The sequence below is a fragment of the Rhamphochromis longiceps genome, linkage group LG18, assembly GCF_057381845.1.
Source record: "Rhamphochromis longiceps isolate RC_006_pf linkage group LG18, R_longiceps_female_GT1.1, whole genome shotgun sequence".
NCBI lineage: Eukaryota > Metazoa > Chordata > Actinopteri > Cichliformes > Cichlidae > Rhamphochromis > Rhamphochromis longiceps.
Window position 1 is genome coordinate 37,539,584 of NC_140574.1, and position 25,763 is coordinate 37,565,346.

The 25,763-nt window shown below is 48.8% G+C and overlaps 1 protein-coding gene across 8 annotated transcripts; it reads left to right on the top strand.

Moving 5' to 3' along the window:
* Nucleotides 1–119: 119 nt before the first annotated feature.
* depdc5 (DEP domain containing 5, GATOR1 subcomplex subunit) lies at nt 120–24,927 on the top strand. 8 transcript variants are annotated; one of them, XM_085387939.1, is made up of 44 exons: nt 120–240; nt 331–473; nt 682–750; nt 830–917; nt 1,010–1,056; nt 1,455–1,540; nt 1,613–1,696; nt 1,778–1,827; nt 1,974–2,043; nt 2,475–2,553; nt 2,626–2,687; nt 2,795–2,864; nt 3,099–3,171; nt 3,238–3,341; nt 3,432–3,506; nt 4,308–4,442; nt 4,521–4,582; nt 5,773–5,846; nt 6,254–6,323; nt 6,411–6,447; nt 6,527–6,647; nt 6,753–6,973; nt 7,039–7,239; nt 7,780–7,915; nt 8,005–8,096; nt 8,810–8,866; nt 9,597–9,780; nt 11,317–11,477; nt 11,932–12,052; nt 12,616–12,783; nt 12,891–13,113; nt 13,215–13,351; nt 13,490–13,580; nt 13,768–13,830; nt 15,025–15,122; nt 15,336–15,416; nt 16,617–16,749; nt 21,008–21,107; nt 21,185–21,439; nt 22,797–22,966; nt 23,442–23,613; nt 23,690–23,750; nt 24,376–24,458; nt 24,530–24,927. In XM_085387939.1, exons 3-44 carry the CDS (start codon nt 693–695, stop codon nt 24,826–24,828), a joined length of 4,752 nt encoding a protein of 1,583 aa, XP_085244065.1. In that variant the 5' UTR covers nt 120–240; nt 331–473; nt 682–692; the 3' UTR covers nt 24,829–24,927. The 8 variants fall into 8 exon arrangements, 7 of the variants coding, with proteins under 7 accessions (XP_085244065.1, XP_085244066.1, XP_085244070.1 ...); XM_085387940.1 differs by having other exon boundaries at nt 133–236; XR_014908374.1 differs by having other exon boundaries at nt 198–473; nt 23,690–23,823; nt 24,530–24,578.
* Nucleotides 24,928–25,763: the final 836 nt, after the last annotated feature.

Consider the following 25,763-nt stretch of genomic DNA (forward strand, 5'->3'; position numbering starts at 1 on the left):
CACACACACACACACACACACACACACACACACACACACACACACACACACACACACACACACGTGTTGTTAAACTGTGTTGCACTGGCCGGAAATCTAACACTCGGATTATTGTGCCAAAAAAAGCGAAGCCGGAAATGAGCGGAGTTAGTCTCTTGTTTTTCTAACACGCTCTCTGAACTGCCACGAACCAATCGCATCGCTCGTTTCCATGATATGGAGGAAGCGTACAGAGTGTAGGTAATAGTCAGTCACACGACTGCTATATATGTCTGCCTGGAAGCAGTAGTTAAACCTGATCTGAGTTGTTTGGATGCCTTTTCATTGTAGGTAGTTATAACCGCCTTGGTGCTGCTGTCAGGTCGATGCTGTAAGCTGTTACAGCCACTTGTCGTTTGCTAGGCTACAATGCTATCACCATCCGTGGACAATCTGAGCTGCTGGCAGTGAATTGTTGGAGAAATAGAGTTCAGGTACTGTTTTCTTCGTGCCCACGTGTTTATCTCTTCCTTTAGTGTTAAGTAGTAGTTAAGACCGTTATTGTATAAGTCCTGCTTGGCAGCTGCTTGTTGGTCCTCACGGGAAAATGCCATGGCAGAGTCGATACCTTCATATGAGCCAGAATTCAGCTCTCTCATTGGTTTGAGATGTCACTGATGGTCTCGTGGTTTTGTTTCCCAGCCGGTTAAACCATGAAGACCAGTAAATCCTATAAGCTTGTGCTGCACAAGAAAGGTTTCGGTGGAAGCGGTGAGTAGAGACTCTTCTCCGTGTTTGCTTCTCTGCAAAGATTTGATTGCTTTTGCAAATGAACTTATCCTCCGAATAGACGATGAGTTGGTTGTCAACCCAAAAGTTTTCCCTCAAGTCACTTTGGGGAACATAATTGAGATTGCACATCCCACCGATGAATACAGGTGAGATTATGTGAGATTGCTGTATTTTTATAGGGGTAAGCGTCTGCCATTGAAACTATAATGTGGCCTTGTCCCTTGTGAAATATTCCCAGCCCCCTCCTGCTGCAGGTGAAGAGCCTCAAAGAGGACCTACAGAAAGGTAATCTGAGGTAGCAGCGTGTTTGTGGTGTTTAAACGTGTCATTTATTCTTTATAAGATAAAACCTGATGGCTTATTGCTGCAATAGACGATACGATTGACTTTTTAATGTAGTCGTTTCCCTTTAAGACAGCTTTTCTCTGTTTCTGGGCTGATCAAGGTCTGATCCCTGCTCACACGTGTAGAGGCAGCATCTGAATGCTTGGATCAGTCTGAAGCCTGAGCTGTTACCAGGGTTTTTGTGCTGTGTTTAAAAACAGCACTGTAAATGAAAATGTACTTGCAGGGCTCCTTTGGCCCTGATGTCAGCTTTCATGCTTGCTGGCGCTGTGTGTTTATGTACATGGGTAATATGATAGCTCTGCCTCACAGCTGATGGACATGTTGTCGTTACACAGAGACGATCAGTGTGGACCAGACTGTAGCACAGGCCTTCAAGCTGCGTGCATACCAGGATGTCATCGTTAACATCGTCGACCCTAAGGTACGTTGGCTCCGAGCGCTCCTCGGCCCCTCGACCGTCGCTGGGACACAGTGTCTGTTTTTTGTCTGTCAGGATGTAACGCTGGACCTGGTGGAGCTGACGTTCAAGGACCAGTACATCGGCAGAGGAGACATGTGGAGACTGAAGAAAAGCCTGGTGGGCCATGTGAGCGTCAGGTCCATTTGAATGCTGCGTGCGCAGTGGTATTTACGTTTGCTGTGCTCTGGTTCCTTCCAGGTGAGCACATGTGCTTACGTGACCCAGAAGGTTGAGTTCGCAGGAATCAGGTACATAAATGAAATGACTTCACAGCGCTGATTGTAAGGGTTAACCAGAAGGATGAGGCATTTTAGTGCTAGTGACATTTACGCTTTGTTCACGATGGCGAATGAAGTGAGAGTTTGTCATACTAAAGATGTGTTTGAATCTTCAGAGCTCAGGCCAGTGAACTCTGGGTGAAAGGAGAGAAGGTGACCTGTGGCTACATCAGTGAAGACACCAGGGTAAGTGGAAGAAGATGTTACCGCAGCCAAGGAAACGCTGGCCCTGTTTTTATCCATCCCACAGTGTCCGCATGTTGCAAAGACGTTAACATGTCATTGTAATAACCAAGAGTATCAATAAAGTTCCGACTGAAAGGTTTGACCTCCTCTGGTCCTGCATCACTACTTTACTGACTAAAGAGCTAAAAGAAAGTGAATCAGTGTTTTTGTAGCCTGTGGTAGGATGTAGCTTACTTCACATGTATCCTGGTGCTGAACAGGACAGCTCACACCTGGACTCAGACTTGCATGAAGAAGCAACAGCTGTTGTGTCGGTAACTTGATTTGCTGTTTTCCATTGGATATAAAATCTCCCCTGGTGTGGAGGAAAACGCCACAAACGTGTTCTCCACCTGCTTCCTGCTGTCAGACACTATGCTGCTGTGACACAGGTGGTGTTCAGATCTACGTCTGCCATGGTTTACATCTTTATCCAGATGAGCTGTGAGATGTGGGACTTTGACATCTACGGTAAGATGATTTGATGTTTCTGTTTTTAAGGCGAGCTTTTCATGCCGTGTCTAATCCAGCCGTTTCTCTTAGGCGACCTCTACTTTGAAAAGGCTGTCAATGGTTTCCTGTCTGACCTTTTCACTAAGTGGAAGGTTTGTGCTTCTCTTCCTTCGCCCTGTTTGTATCAGCACGCTGCTGTTTCCTCTCAGTCACCATACGAATGATTCTCACGCTCCTCGCATGTTTAATCCCAAACCAGGAGAAGAACTGCAGCCACGAGGTGACGGTGGTACTGTTCTCACGCACGTTCTACAACGCCAAAACATTAGGTCAGTGTGAGCTGAGACGCATGTTTGGTCAGCCTTGTTGCACTGCTGGTTTGCAAACAGGAGGTTTCTCTTTTTCCCCGACTGTGAGTAAAGTAACTGCTCACGCAGGCGGGTGTGGAGGGGGCCCTCGTTCTCTTGTTGTTTGGTTTTGTGTGTAAGCGTGACAAGAACATTTAGCTTTAACATGTGATGTGTGTTTGCTGGTAGATAAACGCGATATCTTATCTTGTTCAGAGGAATTTCCAGAGATTCTTAGAGGCTCCATCAGAGAAGACCACGAGGGACGCTTCTATGAAGACTTCTACAGGTAAGCATCCCAACACCTGTGGATACCAGCGACAGAGCGGCCTGTGAGTCTGATTCTACTCGTCAGGGTCGTAGCTCAGAACGAGAGACGGGATGAGTGGACGTCGATGTTGGTCACTATCAAGAAGCTCTTCATCCAGTATCCAGTGCTGGTGCGACTGAAGGAAGCAGGTAGTGATCCGTGTCCTTCGCTGACTCGTAGATCTTTGCATTCGTTCCCGTCCACAGTCTGACCCGTGTGCTCGCTCACATTCGTCACAGATGCTTTTCCTGTCGGTTACAACGCCACCGCTGCCCAAGGCAACTACCTGGAAGCCATTAACCTGTCGTTCAATGGTAGGTGCTGCTGCAGCTTCCCTTAAATCTCTTACACATTTTGTTGTCGTTTAAAGGCCCTGTGCAGGATTTTGGTGAAACTAGTGAGTCCTCACACAGAGACAGTCAGTGTGGATTATCATTAAGTCACAGCGTCCACCACAAACTGCTCTGCAGCCATCCTGGAACCAGCAGCGGGGCCATCTGCTGTGATTGGTTGGTGAGAGAAGGAAGACAGGATAAAGACATGCTGTGGAAGAGAGACAGACAGATAATAACAGATATGATTCAGTGCAGAGAGGTCTGTTAACACATAGTGAGTGAAGAAGAAACACCCAATGCATCATGGGAATCCCCCAGCAGCCTACACCTATTGCAGCATAACTAAGGGAGGATTCAGGGTCACCTGGTCCAGCCCTAACTATATGCTTTAGCAAAAAGGAAAGTTTGAAGCCTGATCTTGAAAGTAGAGATAGTGTCTGTCTCCTGAATCCAAACTGGAAGCTGGTTCCACAGAAGAGGGGCCTGAAAACTGAAGGCTCTGCCTCCCATTCTACTTTTAAATACTCTAGGAACAACAAGTAGGCCTGCAGAGCGAAGTGCTCTAATAGGGTGATATGGTACTACAAGGTCATTAAGATAAGATGGAGCCTGATTATTTAAGACCTTGTATGTGAGGAGCAGGATTTTGAATTCTGGATTTAACAGGAAGCCAAAACAGGAGAAATATGCTCTCTCTTTCTAGTCCCTGTCAGGACTCTTGCTGCAGCATTTTCTTTACTATTAACAACCAAACACAGTCAGTCTCCACTGTTCCCTCAGTGTTCGACAAGCACTACATCAACCGGAACTTCGACCGCACAGGCCAGATGTCAGTGGTCATCACGCCTGGGGTGGGCGTGTTCGAAGTCGACCGTCTGCTCATGATTCTCACCAAACAGCGAATGATTGACAACGGTGAGTGAACGTGCAAACACAGCATGCTCGCCAACGAGTAAGCAGACACCGTGTTACAGTTACAGTTTGTCCTTCCAGGGATCGGTGTGGACCTGGTGTGCATGGGGGAGCAGCCACTGCATGCAGTGCCTCTATTCAAGGTGTGTGTGTGTGTGTCTGTGTGTGTGTGTGTGTGTGTGTGTGTGTCTGTGTGTGTGTCTGTGTGTGTGTGTGTGTGTCTGTGTGTGTGTGTGTCTCTCTCTGTGTGTCTCTGTGTGTGTCTGTGTGTGTGTGTGTGTGTCTCTGTGTGTGTGTGTGTGTCTCTGTGTCTGTCTGTGTGTGTGTGTGTGTGTGTGTGTGTCTCTGTGTCTCTGTGTGCGCGTGTGTGTGTCTCTGTGTGTGTGTCTCTGTGTGTGTGTCTCTGTGTGTGTGTCTCTGTGTGTGTGTGTGTGTGTGTCTGTGTGTGTGTGTGTGTGTGTGTGTGTGTGTGTGTGTGTGTGTGTCTCTGTGTGTGTGTGTGTCTGTCTCTGTGTGTGTGTGTGTGTCTCTGTGTGTGTGTGTGTGTCTCTGTGTGTGTCTGTGTCTCTGTGTGTGTCTGTGTCTCTGTGTGTGTGTCTGTGTGTGTCTCTGTGTGTGTCTCTGTGTGTGTCTCTGTGTGTGTGTGTCTGTGTGTGTGTCTCTGTGTGTGTCTCTGTGTGTGTGTGTGTGTCTCTGTGTGTGTCTCTGTGTGTGTGTGTGTCTCTGTGTGTGTGTGTCTCTGTGTGTGTGTGTCTCTGTGTGTGTGTGTGTCTCTGTGTGTGTGTGTCTCTGTGTGTGTGTGTCTCTGTGTGTGTGTGTCTCTGTGTGTCTGTGTGTCTGTGTGTCTCTGTGTGTCTGTGTGTCTGTGTGTCTCTGTGTGTGTGTGTGTCTCTGTGTGTGTGTGTGTCTGTGTGTGTGTGTGTCTCTGTGCGCGTGTGTGTGTGTGCGTTCGTGCGTGTGTGTGTCTCTGTGTGCGCGTGTATGCGTGTATGTGTCTCTGTGTGTGTGTCTGTGTGCGTGTGTGTGTGTGTGTGTGTCTCTGTGTGCGCGTGTATGCGTGTGTGTGTGTGTGTCTGTGTGTGTGTGTCTCTGTGTGCGCGTGTGTGTGTGCGTGTATGCGTGTGTGTGTGTCTCTGTGTGTGTGTGTCTCTGTGTGTGTGTCTCTCTGTGTGTGTGTGTGTGTGTGTGTGTGTGTGTGTGTGTGCGCGTGTATGCGTGTGTGTGTGTGTGTCTGTGTGTGCGCGTGTGTGTGTGCGTGTATGCGTGTGTGTGTCTGTGTCTGTGTGTGTGTGTGTGTGTGTGTGTCCCTGATGCTCTGTCCCTCCCACTGCAGCTACACAACAGGACACCACCCGGAGACTCTGGTGTGGGTGACGACTACAACCTTCCTCACTGGATCAACCACAGGCAAGCCCTCATGACTGGAGCCAGTAAGACGAGGTTCAGCCTCAGCGTGTTAGAGCGACTCGTTAGTGAACAAAGAGAGAATATATTTTTCATAATCACCAACAACTGTTTGCATGAAGCTGCCGTCACCTGATGACTTTCATCTCAGGTCTTTGGTGAAACGGCTCCAGACTGAGTAACACTGTGGCTGCTCCCACGGCCACAGTGACAGGCTGAGAGGAGTGTACCCTCGGCTGACCGCGGCCTCGTCCACACCGAGCTGGAGCTGGGCGTGCTTGTGTCCTGATGTGCAGCATAACTGTAGCTCGTTCGAAGCCTCTGTGTAAACTGCTACGGCTGAATTGAAATGACGATCAATGGCGAGGTGGAGCCGAGTGATTGATTCCCGTTTTGCTCCTCGTCCACAGCTTCTACACTTCCAGCAGCCAGAACTCGTGTGGTTCCTTCACCCCTCGGATTAAACTCGCTGGCCATAAGGTACGTCGGCATAATGTCACTCGCAGCATTGTTGGTGGCCTGAAAAATTGTGTTTCGTGGTTAAAAATCTCATTAACGTATTTCTAGCTTCAAGCAGAGAAGTTCAAGAGCAGCAAAGAGCACAGTAAGTGCTGAGCACCGATCTCTCTGCGTCCTCTGGTTTGTGAAGCAGGAGTCCGATGCTGACTTTGTCATTTTTCCAGCTCTCTGTGTGCCAAAGGACTGTGATAACGCGCTGCCCATACAGGTGGACTACGACGCCTACGATGCTCAGGTGTTCCGACTTCCAGGTCCTTCACGAATTCAGAGGAGCACAAACTTCAGGTAGCTGACTGCTTTGGTGCTTTTGGAGGTAACGGGTATTTAGCACAGAACAGCAGTCAATGACCCCTCAGCTTTGTGATGCAGTAGCGGCTGCTTATCTTTCAGAATGGCTCGAGACAAAGAGAGTGGGAGGAAGAGCTGGGGCTCGGTGGACGTCAGCACGGGCATAGGTGCGTCCCCTCCGGTTCGCTCAGGAGGTCCCGACGAACAACGAAGCCTGGCCTCTGATGACAGCCTGGGTCCCGTGTCCAACATGCTGCTGATACCCCGGATGCCTGCTGCTCAGTATGAAGTCAGCAGTTCTTTGGGATACACCAGCACCAGAGGTAAAGTCCTCCCACCTGCAGGGGTCGCTGTTTCATTCCTTTTCTAATCTGATTGTGTCGCTCAGACCTTTTAGAGAAGATGATGGAGTCTCAGCGGGACTCCAGCGCCCCGGGGAGGTTCACAGTGGGAAGTGCCGAGTCCACGCTGCACATCCGGCCGGGAGGTTACGCTCCTCAGAGAGCGCTCATCAATCCCTTCACCCCATCCAGGATGCCCATGAAGCTCACGTCCAACCGCCGCCGCTGGATGCACACGTTTCCTGTCGGTGAGGTTTTACACAGGAAACACGCTTTGGTTCACAAAGTGTGGAATGAATTCATTCCGGCGCACTGCCAACATTCATGTATGAAGTTTAGTAGTGGTGCCACACATGAGGGGCCGAGGCGATGAAGGCTGGAGCCCCTCTGACATGGTGTCAACACCGGTTCTGATGCAAAGTTTAAACGGGAGGAAAACGTCTCCCTCGGACCGTCCAGCTCGTGCTTCGTTTAGCATGTGCTACAAAGAGCTGGAAATCCCGTTTATTTAATGTTCCAGTAAAGTTTGTGTTTGAGAAGTTCCCAAACATACACGTGGCAGAGGTCCAGGTGCAAAAACGCCTGGGCCGCCTCTGACACACCAGCTAGTCTCTGTAGAAAGTTAAAAGTATTAAATGGAAAAGCCGGCAGTGTGTCGGCGCTGGCTGCATCCGCACACGCCCAGGTGTCAGCCATGTTTCTTATCCCGCGTAACCTTCGTAGATGATCTAAATGGCAAAGGGCCAACGACTGATGCAGTGAGACTCAGACACACGAGTGTTCAACAGGTCCTTCTGGGGAGGCCATCCAGATCCATCATCAGACCAGGCAGAACATGGCGGAGCTGCAGGACAGCCAGCAGAGAGACCCCGCCCACACCTCTGCGGAGCTGCTGGAGCTCGCCTATCACGAGGCCACCGGAAGGTTAGTCACACTCAGCGGGCAAACATTTGTTCCATAAACAAAGCCCGGCACGCCGAGTGATCGCTGCTTTTTCTGCCTTTTCATTTAAGGCGAAGCACCTCCCGCCACGCAGGAGACAACGGCCTCTATCCCGCTGCAGGAGGGGAGGAGTTCACCGGAAGCCCGGGGAGCAACAACAGCGGTGATACAGCTGCTGAAGCCTGAGCGCTTATCAGTGCTCGTTACGCGTCACCCGAGCTAGCTGCGTTTATCCAGACCGAGCAGAAAGGATCTGTGGCAGTGAGCCGGAGGGTTTGGTTTGGAAAATGTTCTGAGACTAAAACCATGTTGTAGAGAAACACCATCTGTTTATGAAAAGCCGTCAGCGCTGCTGCGGTTTGTCCAGCTAAGAGCCCGCTGAGCGTAACCTTCATCACAGATTCATTCTGACCGTTTGGTTTCAGAGCGTCCTCAGCCCAACGCGTGGGACGGTTTGTCACATGGCGTGTTGGGATCAAAGGTGTATGTGAGGTTTAGTCACGTGTCACAGTGAAGCAGGGGTGTCAAACTCAAATACACAGAATTCAAAATGACGTGCCAAAACACCAACAGAGCATTCTGGGAGTTGTAGTATTAGCAGTACATGCACTGTATGATACTGGCAGGCCAGCTCTAATAGTAATTTTGTATGGCTTTCCGGGCCAAATGTAATTAGGCTGTGGGCCAAATTTGGCCCGCGGGCCAGAGTTTGACACCTATGCAGTGAAGACAGAAGCGTTAGAGCCTGCTGGCAGCATGTCCTCCATGTTTGTAGTTTACGTTTGATTTTTTCCAGAGTTCATTTCAGTGACTGTGTGAAGCCTGGTGCTGTGTGTTTGCACATGCAGGATAACACTGCTGTGTCTTTGTCCACAGGAACTTTCACCAACCGCAGCTCATTTCAGGACTTCTCTGCCGCTGGTGCCGATCCCAGTAAGTTCCAGTTGACTTTATAGAAATGAAATGGGACCAGTTGATGAGTATCACAAATTGTTTGAAAACTGCAGGTAGACTCTGGGATCATAAATATCTGAAATCTCCAAACTGCCACTAAAGCCCGAGCTCCCTGCGAGGGCTTTGGCGGCGAGTCTCTCCGGGGTCGGCAGATATAAACGATGTCACAGGTCACGTGGCGCCGGGTCACCCTCTCCCCGTCCTGCTGTTTTCTAGCTTTCTCTCAACACTTTCTGATGACGCAGCTGAAATGAATTCGCCGTCCTGTCGTCTTCGAACGCCGCGACCTCCTTGCTCTCTGCAGTGTGCTGTTGTTGCATGGCTGTGCAGAGCTTCTGAACCCATTGTTCACCTCTGTGTGTTTGCATGAAGGAGAACTTCACGCCTTTGCTAAGAACGTTTTTCACTTTCTTGTGAGCGATGCCATCACAGCCTGACCGTCACATGACCACAATCTGCATGTGTGATCGCTGCTGCGCACCGTCAGGCCCTCGGGAGCATCAGGCCACTGAGTAACACATCTCTTGTTTTTTCTTCCCCTCTTTTCCACTCTGTGTCGTTCGCACCTCCTCCCTGTCTTCACCCACCACGCTCCCTGATCCTTGCCCCCACATTTGTACCACTCCACTCTGGGTACCTGCATTTGTCTGTGCTGCGGGGATTTGTTGTTTTGCTGTGTGTGCGTGCGTGTGTGTGTGCGCGTGTGAAGGCCTGCTGCTATCTGCACCCCCCACAGTGCCCAGCTTCTGCTGCACAGTGGGAGTGGACTGGAAGTCCCTGACCACGCCGGCGTGCCTCCCGCTTACCACGGACTACTTCCCTGACCGGCAGACGCTGCAGAACGACTACACCGAGGGCTGCTACGATCTGCTGCCGCACAGCGACCTGGACAGGTAGGCTCCGCCCCGTCTGTAGGCGGGGTTTGAGGGTTTCAGGTTATGACCCGAACGAGTCAGAATCAGCTTCACTGGTTTACAGCTTGTACTCGAGGACACAGGGAGTCTCGGTGTTAGCTGCTCAGCCAGCTGTGGGGGTGGCTGTAGCTCAGGAGGTAGAGCAGGTCACCTACTGATCGGGAGGTTGGTGTTTCCACCCCTGCGTCCTCCAGTCTGCATGTGGGCAGGATACTAACCCCAAGCTGCTCTCCGATGCATCCATCGGAGCGTGGATGTTGTTTGACTCAGCTTGGAGTCAGTGTTTGGGAGACCGGCTGTGAGTGTGTGTAGAGCGCTCGGAGTACTCGGGGAGAGGAGAAAAGCTGTCTAAGAATCAGTGCTTTTACCACTGATACGAGTGTCCAGTCCACACAGGCGTGGGTCTAAACCACAGTTGGTATAAATAATAACTGAGTGACCCGAGTTTTTCTTCCTCGCCTCTGTCAGTGCGCCCCAGGGCGGCTGTGGCCACATGTAGCTGCCATCACCAGTGGGTGGATGTGTGTGTGAATGACTGGATGTAGTGTGAAGCACTTTGGGGTCCATAGGGACGGAGTAAAGCGCTATCCGGTTGTTCAGTCTGACGTCACCAGCCGTGTCTGGGTCTAAACTCCGCTGCAGGTCCATATATCAAACGATCACTATGGCATTACTGAGAGTTAAAAACTGTCTAAAGTCTTTCATCTTTAATAAAATGATCAGCGTTCTGCTCTACCAGGTGTAACAATTGAGTTTAACATCCAGGCATCCATGAAAACGGAAGTTATGACATTTAACGGAGTTAGAAGTTAGCAGGGAGTTAGCTCGCTAGCTTCTACCTAAATACAATATAGCATGTCCTGACTGCGGGGTTTTGGAAACAAATTCAAACGTACAGCTCTGCTATCACTTCCAGCATAAATGAAGACAGAAAGCTAAACAGCAGTGACGTTTGTAGGGTTACTGAAGTTGGGCTAGCTGGTATATAATGATGTGCTACGTGACCGCTAGCGACACAGCTATGTTAGCATAATATAAACAAGCTAACTTTTTTTCCACTCGATAAAAGTTACCGTGAGTGTTCTCGGTGGTCAGGAACAAATGTAATCGCATGGCAGGATGCTGTAAAAGGACCAAACTTCAGCCAGGAGAACAACTGAGATAATCCATCCACAATACGAGGTTAGTCATTCATATACTGCTGCATGGGCTGGGCTGTAGTTACATCCTAAGGTTTTAAAAACTGAGCTTAAATAAATGATTAGTGGTAATAAAAGCCGAGGGAGGTCAACAGGGATCACTGACTGTTTTAGGAGCTTTTTGAGATTAAATAGAAGAAAATACAAAACATTAAACATATTAAACGCAGCTACTTTAGACCCGGAAGTAGGATTCGTCGCGTCATCACTGAACAACCGGATACCATTTCTCTGGTTAAAGAGAAACTTCGAGGTTTCCTGTCTACAATCATATTTCTGAAACAAGATGCGCCCTCCATCTTTGTTCTCCTGTCAGGCGTGAAGATGACGTTCCCGTGATGGGTGCATCTCAGGTGTTTGAGGAGTTCATCTGTCAGAGGCTGATGCAGGGCTACCAGATCATCGTCCAGCCCAATAACAGAAAACAGCAGCCCGCTGTGGCCACGCCCCTCGGCAGCAGTCCGCTGTACTCCAGAGGTGAAAGAACTCTTTGTAATCTATTACATCGTCATCATTAGTCTGAGCAAACACAGAGGAAGCAGAAACAAATAAAGCAGCCGTACTTTGTAGTAGTCTTCAGAGTATCTGTTTGTGTTTACAGCTGAAAACTGAATTTAAAAGTTTTGCTTTTTCAGTTTTTAGAAGAAGGCCGGCTCGAGGTATGTGACAGTGCGAGCTCTGTTTTCAATCACTGGATGGTGGGTGCACGTATGATGTTGGATGCTGTTCTTTCCAGTTGCACATTGAGTGCAGAGCCGGTCTGTAGATGAAGACGAAACGACGCGTCTTCTCTTTGGGCTGCAGCTGCTTATCTGTCAACCTTCAGTCATAATAACCGTAGAACAGACGTCCGTGTGCCAGCTGTGGCGTCTTAAAGAGAAACGCCAGATGTTTGTCACTACGTGTGACCCGATTCTTCTCGTGTCTTCAGGTCTGGTGTCTCTGCGTCGGACAGAGGAGGAGGAGAGCGTTTACTGGGTCAGCATGGGCCGCACCTTCCACAAAGTCTGCCTCAAAGACAAGATCATAACGGTTACTCGCTACCTGCCAAAGTGAGTGCACCCGGCCCAAATACACCAACACGAGAACCAGCAGGCGTGTCCTGTCAGAGCAGGGCTCTTAGTCCTGCGCAGGCCCCCCTCTGAGGACCCGTGCCTGGATCCACACTGACGTGTAGAAACAGACGGAGGCAGCAGCAGCTTTTGTTAATAAGTAATGAGATAAAAACAATAATTATTTGGCTAAAATCTAACTTTACTTTTGTGTAGATTGATAGCTTAAAGCAGTATTTGGAATTACTAAGTAGAAAAGTAATCCATTACTAGTAAAAGTAACGGATTAAGTGGTTGAAATGAACTGAATGTAACTGTTGGCTGAAGCTGGTAATTACATGTTGTGTACGATGGAGGTGATGGAGCCGTCTGAAGCAGAGCACGCGTGGTGACAGACTGAACTGGTTTAACTGGTCGCTGCGACTCCAGGACACTCTGTCTGCAGTTGTGAATGAACGAGCCGAAGAATCGTTGGCTGATGTGACGCGTGGAGACATACGTGAACTGTTTCTCATGTTAGCGCGAACGCCACGCTGGCACCAACAGCAGCTCGTGTGTTTCAGGTACCCGTACGAGTCGGCTCAGATCCAGTACAGCTACAGCCTGTGTCCTCCGCACTCTGATGCTCAGTTTGTTTGCTGCTGGGTCGAGTTTGGACACGAGAGACTGGAGGAGTACAAGTGGAACTACCTGGACCAGTACATCTGCTCTGGTGGCTCGGAGGACTTCAGGTAGCAGTGCTGTCGGGACGTTACTGTCCTGTTACCGTAGCATTTGAATAACTTCCCACATCGTGTATGTAATATGCACACGCCAGTCACTTCCTCTGCCTCCCCAGTTTGATTGACTCGCTCAAGTTCTGGAGAACTCGCTTCCTCCTGCTGCCGGCCGGAGGGGCTCGTCGGGTGGCGGATGGGGAGGGACACTGGGACGTTTACGGGGAGGGAGCGGGTGCTGGAGCGGGTAACAGCGGGGACTGGGTCCTGTTGGACGGCTTCATTCGTTTCCTGGAGGGTCTCAACCGTATTCGGCGCCGGCACCGCTCTGACAGGATCATCAGGGTGAGATTTTGATTGCAAGCACATCAAAGTGGAGCTTGTTACAAACCACTGATCTGCAGTGTTGTTGGCGCTGACGCATCGTTTTCTTATCTGATATGCAGCAGAAGAGTGCGCCCCTCAAAGGGCTCCAGGTGACCAGCCCGCTCTCTCCGTACCCCGCTGAGCCCGTGGCGCCACCACAGGGCAAGAAGGGCACGTCAGCCTTATCAGCCCTGCTGGAGATGGAGCAGAACCAGAAGTGCGTGTCCCCTGGACCTGTGGCTGTCTGAGCCTTGTATTACGTTCATGGTTCTTCACAGAACTTTAGGGCTATGTAATTATTCTGTGGTTTGCTGTGCAGCGTGTCAGTCTTTATAAATGTTGTGCTTCGTGTCAGGACACTGGAGGAGACGGCGAAGCCCTCAGCAGCCGTCGGTGACCCTGCAAGTGTGACCGCAGCTCCCACATACGTAGACAGCCCCCGCAAGGTGAGGATGTGTGCGCCCGGCAGAACACGTCCTTTTGCTTCACGCTGAGCAGACACGTGTGCGTTTATGGTGCTTTGGTGTGCAGCTCTTGCTTTCTCTCCTTCCATGTGCTTCCTGCCGTCATCTGTTTGGTTCCTGTTGCTTTGGGTGTTTGATCCTGGCTTGTGTTCTTCCTGTATGCTGACAGGACGCGGCCTTTATTTTGGATTTTATACGTAGCCCTCGTTCCTCCTACATCTGTCACTCTCAGGTTAGTATCGGGGATGCTGGGTGTGCACGTGTGTGTCGTTTGCTGTGTCGCTGCCTGAGCATGCTTTGCAGCAGTGCTCGTAGTGATGTTTGCTGAGACCTCCTCGCACTGGGATCACGTTTGTTTGCATGTTTTATGGCTGCTTATTGCATTGAATCTAGTGTCAGATTAGTAATAATCCAGTGCAGTTTCTGTCACAGCCGGTTCTGCATCACTAACATTCAGTTTCTCAGCCCGTCCTGTTTCCTCACGTGGTGCCTGTACATGCAGATGTTTGATGGTGTGCACATGTCTGTTGTACCTGACCACATCTGTTCATGTATTGTCCTTACGCTGGTGCTTTCCATTAATGATGTACAAACACAGAGAGACCAACTATAGAGCAGGGGTGTCAAACTCGTGGCCCGGGGGCCACTTGGGGTCCATCTATTGACATGTAGAAATTAGGGCTGTTAACGTGTTAACACGTGTTAGTCCGTCGTCACGGTTACGCAATTCAAACTGTCAACACAATGAACCGTCTGCAGCGCAGAACGACCCAAAATCCCTGAAATGCGTCTGTCAGAGTCTCAGGCAGTTTGTATGAAGTGCGTCCACTCCGCTGCAGACGGACTAACACGTGCTAACACGTTAACGTTGACAGCCCAGTAGAAATCTCCGTTTCTACAGTTTGAAGCGACTTTTTTGTTTGATGTTTTTATTCATGTTCACCATGAGCCGAGAGCACAAACATGCTGAGCCATTGGCTGTTAGAAAAAAGGTTTGTGTTGTTTTCCAATGTTTGACATTTAAAAAAACAAAACTACATTTTAGCTGAGCTTGTATCAAAGTTTCATCTCAACTCTTGTTTTCCAGCTGAGGAAAGCAGAAAACTGTCATTTAGGCCACAGCTTGGGATGAGGCAACTAAAACATTATTATCTGCAGCGTTGCCTCCAAGCACAGCTCCTGTGAGCTGCTGTCTCAGCACCTGAACACAAAGGTAGCTTTCCATCAGCCATGAAGCACACTGGGAATGACATCCTGTCTCATCCCGCTGTGGGAACAGATGACTTTGTGTTAAACGGCTCATTGCTGTGCAGACCCACACGCGTCCTTTGTGTCGGTGTGGCTGACACCGTCGGCATGTGCAGATACCACCAGAGTGACGAACAGTGTGTAATGTGGGAAACCTTTGTGACGTGTGCGACTGTAGCTGGCGGCTGAGACGAGCGAGGCTGCAGACAGAGGAGTTCAGCCCGGAGCAGCAGCGCAGCCTACAGGAGAAGCTGCAGCCTGCAGCACCGACGTCAGGTGACCTGCTCTTTTATGTACTCGGATACTTTAGAAACATTAAGCTCATCCAAGTTTTCATGAGGTCAACACTTGTCAGAAAAACAGTTTGTAGAATGTGGTTAAACTGAGACCGTTGCTTTTAGCGCCTCGTGTAGAGGAAACGCCCACGTTATTTTGTATCGTGACTTCAGTGCACGGAGCTGCTAATTCCACTCACTGATGTGTTCACAGTGGGCAGTCTGCAGCAGGAGTCCTCTCTCTGTCCTCTTCCTCCACACTCATGGAGATCCTGGAAGCGATCAAACATCCCACGTAAGATTCCTTTTTAATGTCTCCTGATTGTTTGGGACCAATGAGTCGGTACGATAACGGAGGAAAATCTATGAAACGTTAGCACGTGTGTCTCCCCGTGGGCCACTGCCAGCAGGAATGGCCAAAACTAACGTGCTCAGATAAAAACATACTTCAGGGTTCTTGTGGTCGCTGGATATCTGCAGGTGAGATAAGAAGAACATTTCTAACAATCTGAACTTCCAAATGAAAAGTGCCAGTTTGTTTCAGTCTAGGGCGGGGCCATATCATACCGTTCACGGTAACACCGGTGTAATGTTGGGCAACGATAAGAAAATGATGGCGATAGAATATAGGTAAAATGCACATGCGCAGTGCCTTTGTTTACATACGCACATGGCGGAAAAATCATGGCGGCGACGCAGAATGAGAAGAGCGAAAGCGGATCGTTGAGTGAAACCATGAACCTGAACTGGTTTGTAAAACGCTGCAGCTTCACTGGTGTGGAACTGGTTTAGCTTTCGTCCGTCAGATACACAACAAAGCACTATTTTTGGTAGCGCATGCTAGCGGGCCGTCGTTATTACCGTGTTGTTTGGAAAATACGGCGCACTTAAAATCAATCCTTTGATTTTTCTGAAAGTCGACAGAGCACCTTATAATCCCGTGTGCCTTATGTATGAACTCTGGTTGTGTTTACTGACCTCGAAACGATTTTATGTGCACAGCGCTCGAAAATCTGTCAAATGTTTCAGTACGACTTTGCTAAGCTACGAAGCCGCAGCGCTTGATGGATTGTCGGAGCATTACGGCTATCGTAGGCGGAGCCTCGCGGAGTGATACGTACTGTGCTTCAACATAATATTACCGTATTGTGTGTTTAACCTCTTTTTAAGTTTTGTGGATGTTATACATGGTTATGCTGAGGATGTGTCGGCCAGTTTCCACTGGAAATGCCTTTTGGTTAAACTGTCAGCGAGGAATTTGCACTGTTAAAGTTTATATAACTTTAATGCACATAAAAAACAGCTGCTTGTTTAAGTGGAAATACATTGATGGGGTTTTTGCACTAATAAAGTTGTGGAGTTGTAAAGTATTTTGTCTAGGGTCAATTATATGGTTATCGCAAATTTTCAACTGTATATGGTGATGAGTATTTTTGGTCATATCGCCCTGCTCTATTACTCTCTGCAGTGATTTGTCTGTGTGGTTGCATTACAGGACGGGCGTACAGCTTCTCCCAGAGCAGAAGGGCCTGCCGCTCAACTGCTTTATCAGCGCAGAAGTGGTTCATTGGCTGGTCACTAACGTGGAGGGTGTGGCCACACAGGGGATGGCGGTGGATATCATGCAGGTAGGACTTCCTGGTGCCAACTTTGATTCAATGTGACGAGATGGAGGATGTTTGTTGCTGCTGATTAGAGTGTGAGTCATAACTGCAGTGTAGGCCACGCCGTTAGTTTGCAGCCTGCATGTGGCTCCAATAGTCAGATACGATGTAGCAAAGCTGTTTGTTAATGGAGGATCTGCGCCGCACCAGGAAGGACGGCCCCGCCGTGTTAGCTCAGCCAGGCTGTGAAGACGAGCACGGCAGATCTAAGCTGCTGCTTGAACCCTTGTGTTGTCCTCGAGTCATTTTTGACCCGAAAAGAAATCTTTTTCATCAAAAATGTGTTTTTTATTCATCAAATGGTCTGAAGATAACAGGAGTTATTCAGTACTATGCTATACATGATCGGAATAAGTTTTAAGTCATTTGATTTATTTATGGGGTTGTTATTGGATTTACTAACACCTGCTGTCCTCAGGGGTCAAAAACGACCCCAATGTGTTGCCAATGTGTTGCCAATGTGTTGCCAATGTGTTGCCAATGTGTTGCCAATGTGTTGCCAATGTGTTGCCAATGTGTTGCCAATGTGTTGCCAATGTGTTGCCAATGTGTTGCCAATGGCCACATTGTCACACCAAACTGCTTTCACACATCTTTGATCACTGATGTGTAACAAGAACAACAACAAGATCGTGGCGCAAGAGTTGGGACTAGTAAAGCGCTATACAAATACAGGCCACTTACCAACAACACAATTTGTTTACACAGCGCCAAATCACAACAACAGTCGCCTCGAGGTGCTTCATGTTGTAAGGTCGACCCTACAGTGATGCATACACAGAAAGTATGAAAAGTAAAAAAATTACCATGTTGTGGAAAATGATGAGCAGCAGAACAAAGCACATATTGTCCTCTAGTATAATGAGGAAGAATCAATGGTCAGGAAGATCCAGAGTTAGAAGATAAAGAAAATGTTGCCAATATTTAGAGCACATGCTACCCTTTCTCTGAAGAAGCCCCCACATCACCCACCCACAGGAGTGGAAGAAGGCTATGAAGTGAAATAGAAGATGTGTCAGAGGACTACACATCTTCCACTTCAGTTATGATGAAGATCAAGAAAGAGATGATGAGATGAGAGAGCCTTTATTTGTCAGCTGCAGGTCTTTTGCCCACAACCGAGATGACAGACCTTGCCGACCGTACAATACATACAATACAAACATCACATTGGGGAGACAGGTCAGGCGAGGACAAAAACATCGAAATGTGTAACACAGAAGGATAATACAGGAATGCACAGATATCAACACACCACAGCACAATAAACACAGACAGCAACATGGCAAAGAGTTCCAGTGTGTACATCTGATCTGGGACCGCTGCAATCTTCGACTGCGCCTCCAACTGACCCGATGTCCACATCAGAGGGGAGGTAAGCGTTGGAGGTGGCGTTGGATCCGGGGTAGGGAGGGTGATGCGTCAGTGAGTGCTTATCAGTATCAGTATCAGTATATGTATGTGTGTGCGTGTCCAGAGTTCAGCTGAGTCAGTGTCCTCCTCCCTGCTAGGCTAAGTAAACAGTCTTCCAGCCAACCCAGGTGGCCTTGCATGGAATGGGAAGAACAGTCTAAACACAGTCGTTATCAGGGAGTTGTTGTTCGGCTCCAGCCTTGAGCCCACGGCTGGTGCCGAAGGGGTATCCACAAAAGTGATGGAGGTTTTTACTTTAGTGCGAACAGCTCATATGAATTTCAAAGCAGTTCTACAGTCCAACACTGGTCTCTCAATCTCCCGTTGGAGAGCCGTGAGCTTCTCCATACTTGCGTTCTGTGATGTTGTCATTTCTTGTGCTCAAGGAGCCGATTCTGAGAACTCACAACCACAGTGAGCCTCCCCAAGATGTCATCCAGTCTGCACTCAGAGATCTTATTCCAAGCGAGCCCTTCTGAGATGTATCCAGTCTGCACTCAGAGATCTTATTCTGAGCCTCTCCCATCGTTTCAATCCCAGCGGGCAGCCTTGTGGGGGTTTGAACAGCCGGTTCCGCTTCCTTAATTCTTCGATAAGTCAGGGCCAAGCCAGCTCCGATCAACCAGAACCCTGTTACCATGGTTCCGAATAGTTAGATATCTTCAGCACTCAGGCTCACCCGAGCCCAGACTTCTCGTTGAGAAAGGGGTGTCAATTGCATTTAGGGACCAGTTGATCCAACCCATAATTCCTCTTTTAGGTTTTAGAGAACAGACTGTGAGAGAGTGTTCCAGGGAAAAGTAATACAAAAAACACGAGACTAGACAAGGACATAAGCAGGGAAGATAAGGGAGAGGAGAAAAGTGCGTTCGCCAGGTCCCATACTCCTTCAGTTGCTTTTCTACTCGAGCACTGAAAGCATTATACACCATGTATTCTGCTTCTATTCTGCTTTTTAACGTTCACATGCCAATGGATGCATCAGAGACCAAGTTGGGGTTCAGTAACTTGCCCAAGGACACCTTGGTAAGAACTCCAGACTAAAGCACACAGAGATTGAACCAACAACCATCCAATTAGCAGACGACCTGCTCTACAGCCAACTCAATGACAAACAAGGAGGGACAACGAGGGACTTCTTATGGTTTTCTGTTAACAATGGCTTTCTTCTTGCCGCTCTTCCATAAAGGCCAACTTTGTGCAGTGCACGACTAATAGTTGTCCGGTGGACAGATTCCCCCACCTGAGCTGTAGATCTCTGCAGCTCGTCCAGAGTCACCATGGGCCTCTTGGCTGCATTTCTGATCAGCGCTCTCCTTGTTCGGCCTGTGAGTTTAGGTGGACGGCCTTGTCTTGGTAGGTTTACAGTTGTGCCATACTCCTTCCCTTTCTGAATGATGGCTTGAACAGTGCTCCGTGGATGTTCAAGGCTTGGGAAATCTTTGTGTAGCCTAAGCCTGCTTTAAATGTCTCAATAACTTTATCCCTGACCTGTCTGGTGTGTTCTTTGGACTTCATGGTGTTGTTGCTCCCAATATTCTCTTAGACAACCTCTGAGGCCGTCACAGAGCAGCTGTATCTGTACTGACATTAGATTACACACAGGTGCACTCTGTTTAGTCATTAGCACTCATCAGGCAACGTCTATGTGCAACTGACTGCACTCAGACCGAAGGGGCTGAATAATTACGCACACCCCACTTTGCAGTTATTTATTTGTAAAGATGTTTGGAGTCATGTCTGATTTTCCTTCCACTTCTCACGTGTGCACCACTTTGTGTTGGTCTTTCATGTGGAATTCCAATAACATTGATTCATGTTTGTGGCTGTAATGTGACAAAATGTGGGAAAGTTCAAGGGGCCGAATACTTTTGCTGTGTGTGGGTGTGTTGATTCTTACTGCCATGCATCCAGCAGAGTCGCTACGGCCAGTTTATGACATCCTGAGTCTGGCAGGGAAGTTTTCATGCTGAAACAAGATTTATCATAGAAGCACAAAAGTGATATCATTTCATGATGAAGACACAATAGAAGATCATCAGGTAATGAGTTGGAATAAAGTTGAATAAATCCTTGAAACAGAGATGGATGATATTTTATACTTGTTGCTTTATAAACAGTCAAAGCAAACGGAGCCTTTTTGAGCCCAGAGGACAACAGATGTGATTAGAAGTAGTTTAAAAACAGCTTTCTAAATGAACTTTGACATAAACCCGTCTGTGATCATCTGTCAAAGCAGCCGACTCTGGCTGTGAAACAATAATCACAATAACTGATCATTAAATTTATTTTTTACCTGAAAACAAACATTTGGTATAAATCAGGTTTTATCAGACTTCGATTTGAAATGCAATAAAAATAGTGTCAAAATGTTTGAATTAAGTTTTAATTAAAAGTGGGGAAAAATCCACCTCATATTAATTAAGTATCAATCAAACCAGATGAGGACAAGTTTGACCCCTGAGGGCCACAGCTGTGATTATGTGCTGCCATTTAACTTTTATAAATGCTTCAAAGAAACCTTTCTCACTGGAGTTCAACACACAGCACTCTGTGGTTCATCAGACAGTCAAAATAATCTGAACATTTTCTTGTCTCGTTTTATTTTCGCTCAAAAACAGACGATACTTTATGTAAACAAGGTCTGTGGCCCTAAAATGCAAAGTGAAAGGTCAGTTTTGTGGTGAGGGTGACACCTGAGGGCCACAGCTGTGAGGAATCTGGAGGACATTATGAGGGCTCGGCTTGCAGCCACTCTCCTCTGTCCATGTCATCTGAATGTAGTGACCATAAACTGACTTCTATGTAGAAAATGTTGGATGAAGGTTTGGTGACGCACGCCTCGGGGGAAGCCATGCGCACCTTTGTCTACGGCTTCTACTTCTACAGGATAGTGGGAGAGAAGGACGGTGAGTGAACAGGCACACGGACAAACATCCTTTTAACTCGGCGAATACATTTTAAACGTGTGGTTATTCTCATACAGCCGTTTCCCCTGTAGGCGCCACCCCCCCGCTCTCCACCGCTGCAGGCGGGGGCTGGTCCACTGCAGCACTAGAGGATTTTTCCCTGTTCCAAAGAAAGTGGTTCGAGGTGGCCTTCGTGCTGGAGGAGCGGCGCCCCTGCGACCTCCCGGCCTTCCTCCTGCCCTGGCTGCCCAGCCGACCAGCTTCCTACGCAAGTAGGCACAGCTCCTTCAGCCGCAGCTTTGGAGGACGCAGCCAGGCCGCTGCACTGCTAGGTACACCCAGCCCGACCCACACCGTCTAATGCAGTCTGATGCAGATCGTACTGCAGCCTGCCTCAGGGGGCCGGCTGAGCCCAGCGTGTCACCAAAGGTGAACAGGCTGCATTTGTTTGGGGATGTTGGTCCAGTGCTGCACAAGCCAAAGGGGAAATCCTGAGTGCCTGTAGCCTCTGATAGTTATTTAGGATTGGATTATGGCTGTAGCATCACGGCCAACATCTGCTCAACTCTGCACCCTCCAGCTGTTGGCCTTGGATGCATCAACACTCGTGGTTTTCAGTTTGCACACATTTCCTTTGTTCCTTCAGTTTTTGTAGCAGCAGTCCTCACACACACAGACAACTGTAGCACAGCAGTGAATCGATGTGTGACTGCAGTCAGTGGCCCTGATGCACAGTGTGCTTCTGCTTCTTCTTTGCATGTATTTGCAGTTTTCGTAGATTAACAGACGATGCTGTACTGCACCCCAAACTGAAAACGACGAGCCTACATGTAAAACCCACAGACGTAACATCCAAACCTCATTTACCATCATTCGTGTTTGTCCCTGACATCGTCCTCCCCCTGCGCCGTCACTGACACAGATGCAGGGCTCAGCTGGCCTCACGGGCGCCTGCAGATCTGCACGGGACAGCTGGCGTTGTGTTCTGCAGTGCATGCACACTACCTGTAGTTCTAATAGTATCCATGTGATCAAATAGCCCCCTCAGTGCATGCTGTGTGGTTAGTGCATAAGCAGCAGTAGTTGCACTGGTGGTGTGGAGTCTCGGTGCACGCTGTGGTGTCAGTGGCTGTGGGTTACTAGTGCTGTGGTGTGCGTTGTCCTCACCTGTCCCTCTGCTGCCTGCACTCATGCTTGTTTCTTGCTTCCTGCAGCCATTAAATGCATCATTTGTTAAAACATTGCTGTTTTGCAGCTGGACTGGCTTAAACTTTGCATCCAGGAGCTGGAATAATGCGCCCGTACCTGGAAACATGAATGTTAGCACAGTGATAAAGCTGGTGCCAGTTTGCAGAGGTTCCTGTATCTGTGCAGCCATGTGCACTAAACGGTCCACATCTGGAGCTTCAGTCTTACATATAAATATTCAGAATTAAGAAACAAAAATAGTATATCAACACATTAGTTGGTAATAAGTGCTGGCTCACATACCAGACTGTATATGAATACTTATTCAAAGCTGGTGTGTAATCTAGAAAACAGAGCGTCAGTCAGTGTCGATCCAACCTTGGAGGGTCGTCCATGAAGCCGTCAGCAGCTGTGCTCTTCATCATGCCTCAGCCTCTCCTTTTCTTTGCTGCTTTGTCTCCCGTCTTCCTGTTTTCCCACCCTTGTCCACGTGTCCTGTAGCTGCTACAGTTCCAGAGCAGAAGACGGTCACTCTAGACGTGGACGTCAACAACCGCAGTGACCGAACTGAGTGGTGCAGCTGTTATTACCACGGCAACTTCTCCCTCAACGCTGCCTTTGAGATCAAGCTGCACTGGATGGCCGTCACTGCTGCAGTGCTCTTTGAAATGGTAAGCACGTGTCCTGGTTCAAAGCAGCGCTGCAGTCAAAGCCAGCGTGTGCATCCCTCTAACGTCCAAACTGCAGCTCAGCTCTGTTTGATGCATGGTGTGCACAGAGTATACATGCAGTATGTACATGTGCTGCTGTAGCAGAATAGAAACATGAATGCTGTGAGAGCACAGACACTGTCTGTGGGAGTGTCACTGTGTCATTATGTGATGAATGAACCACACCGAGGGGAGACAGGCCGAGTAAAGTGAATCGTTTGTGTGGCTGTGCACAGTGACGCTGCAGGTCGTACGTTTGAGCTCCACAGAGAACAGCTACAAACACACCCGCTGCACTGGAGCACAGTGACGGTGTGACAGATTTACTGCTGTGCTTTGAGAGTGTGAAAAATAAGAGCCGTCAGGCAGCCATAATCTTTACATGAGCCCAGAGGAAGTGTCTGATTCACAGGTTTTAACGGTCACTGTCCATCAGGTCCAAGGCTGGCACAGGAAGGCGGCGTCCTGTGGTTTCCTGTTGGTGCCGGTGCTGGAAGTTCCCTTCGCTCTGACGTCCTGCCTGTACGGAGACCCGCTGAGAGCGCAGCTCTTCATTCCTCTGAACGTCCACTGCCTGCTGAAGAATGGCAGCGACAACCTTTTTGAAGGTTCCCGCCTCTCTGAACGAGTCTTTCGTGTGCGTCCATGTGGCTCAGTGACAACATGTGTCCTGTCATCACACAGGGTTTGAACCGGAGACGTACTGGGACAGGATGCAGCTCTTTCAGGAGGCCGTCCTCTACAGGTTGTAGTCGCTGTCTGCACTGTGCTGTCAGTTACACATGGAGCGCTGCGTTAGCTGCTGCAGGGCTAAACATGTAAAGAAACATGCATTACTCTTCTGTTGCTTCTAGTTTTGACACGCAGGCTTCTGTGATCTGTTAGAAACACTCCACAGCGTTAGATTCATGAATGTTCTGCTCTTTGTTTCAGCCATTTCAGTGTTTCTTTGACTTCCTGTTATTCTATCGACCTACGGCTTTATCGTGTTTGAATCTCACATGTAAACCTTGGCTGACCCTGTTGCGCTAACTTGACGTTGGATACAAGCCGATTAGCTTTAGCTGCTAACTCTAAACATGGTTACTTATAACAGCCGTGAATCTAAACGGACAGACTCGAGTAAACACGAACACGTGATGGGGCAGGAGATGAAACGATCAGAAGCTGTGTGGAAGAAAGAGGCGCTTGCTTCATGTTACTTTCCTGTGAGGTTTGTGCTCTGTGGCAGCGTGAAGCCAGCGCTCATCGTGTCGTTCTACGTTTACAACTCGGCCCCTTTCCTGAAATCAGACTTAGAGTTTAGGATTTTCAGCTTAACGTTCTCCATCATGCTTCACTTTGTGTGAACACTGTACTCTTTCTACCAGGTTTGGCTTCGTGCATGACAAGTTTTCTGCTTCCACCTTTAATTTCCCGTCTGAGAACAAGCCTCAGTACATCCACGTCACAGGTTAGTCCCGTCACAGCACAGACACCCACTGTGTTTGTGGGAAGCTGACCAGTTTCACCGCCTCGTTTCAGGCACCGTGTTCCTGCAGCTGCCGTACGCTAAGAGGAAGTATTCGAGCGGGCAGCAGCGCCGCCGTAGAAACTCCACCACCTCCAACAGCCAGGGCCCGTTCGGAGGGGAGGAGAGGGTGGGCTACTACTGGGCCTACAACACCATGCTGACCAAAGCGTGGAGAACCGGAGTGCTGGGCGACGAGCGGCTGGCGGACCGGCTGCTCAGAGACTTCACCGACTTCTGCAGCAACAAAGACAACAGACTTCAGAGCTTCTGGGACGGCTGCCAGGAGAAGATGAACGCCAGCGCTCCCTGACAGCAGCGTTAAAGCCGCGCTGCGCATCGCGCTGCCTGCTGAGAGCTGCTGCTGGCAGCTCTGCAGCCTCACAACAGCAATAAAACTACACAATTCAAAGCTTCGTGTTGTTTGTCGTTATCACAGATTTCACATCAACCTGTTTGTTTGTTTGTTTTTACATTTAATCGTTTGGTTTTTCCCATTTTCACACTTTCACCTCCGTCTTTCACATTTCGTCTTGCGGACGTGATTCATTCCTTTATTTCGGGATCTCGTCCCATAGATGGCGGTGACAGCACCTCTGTCATAGAGCTCAGCAGCAGCGGCTACATGTCGCTGATGGAGGGCGGTCAGCATCTGTGGTGACACTGGAGATGGAGGAAGCACCAAGAAACAGCAGAGCCGTTTGCTTGGGTGTTGATGGAGTACAGGAACTGCACCGTCTACAGCAGGGGTGTCAAACTCAAACACACAGTGGGCCAAAATTCAAAACTGGAACAAAGTCGCGGGCTAACGTTAATATTTATTGAAATATATTTATTCCTCCAGATATGAGAATGAATCTTTTCTTATGGACTCAAACACGTTGTGCTGAAAAACTGAATATGGAACAAGCAAAGCTTAATACTAAACAATATATATATTAGCTGTATGATACCAGCAGGCCAGCTCTGATAGTAATTTGGTATGGCTTCGCGGGCCAAATGTAATTAGGCTGCGGGCCAAATTTGGCCCGCGGGCCAGAGTTTGACACCTATGGTCTATGGAGAAAACACAGGATGGGAGCTAGGAGAAGAGCTGTGCTCTGCAGGGACACAGACGCTTGTGAAAGTGCTGGGCACACGAGACGTGCTGAGGTCTCCAGTCAAAGGTTTTAGGGTGGAGCCTCTGCAGAGGTGGAGGGACAGAACGACAAAGGAAGGTCAGCAGAAACAGGATACGTGTGTGTGAAG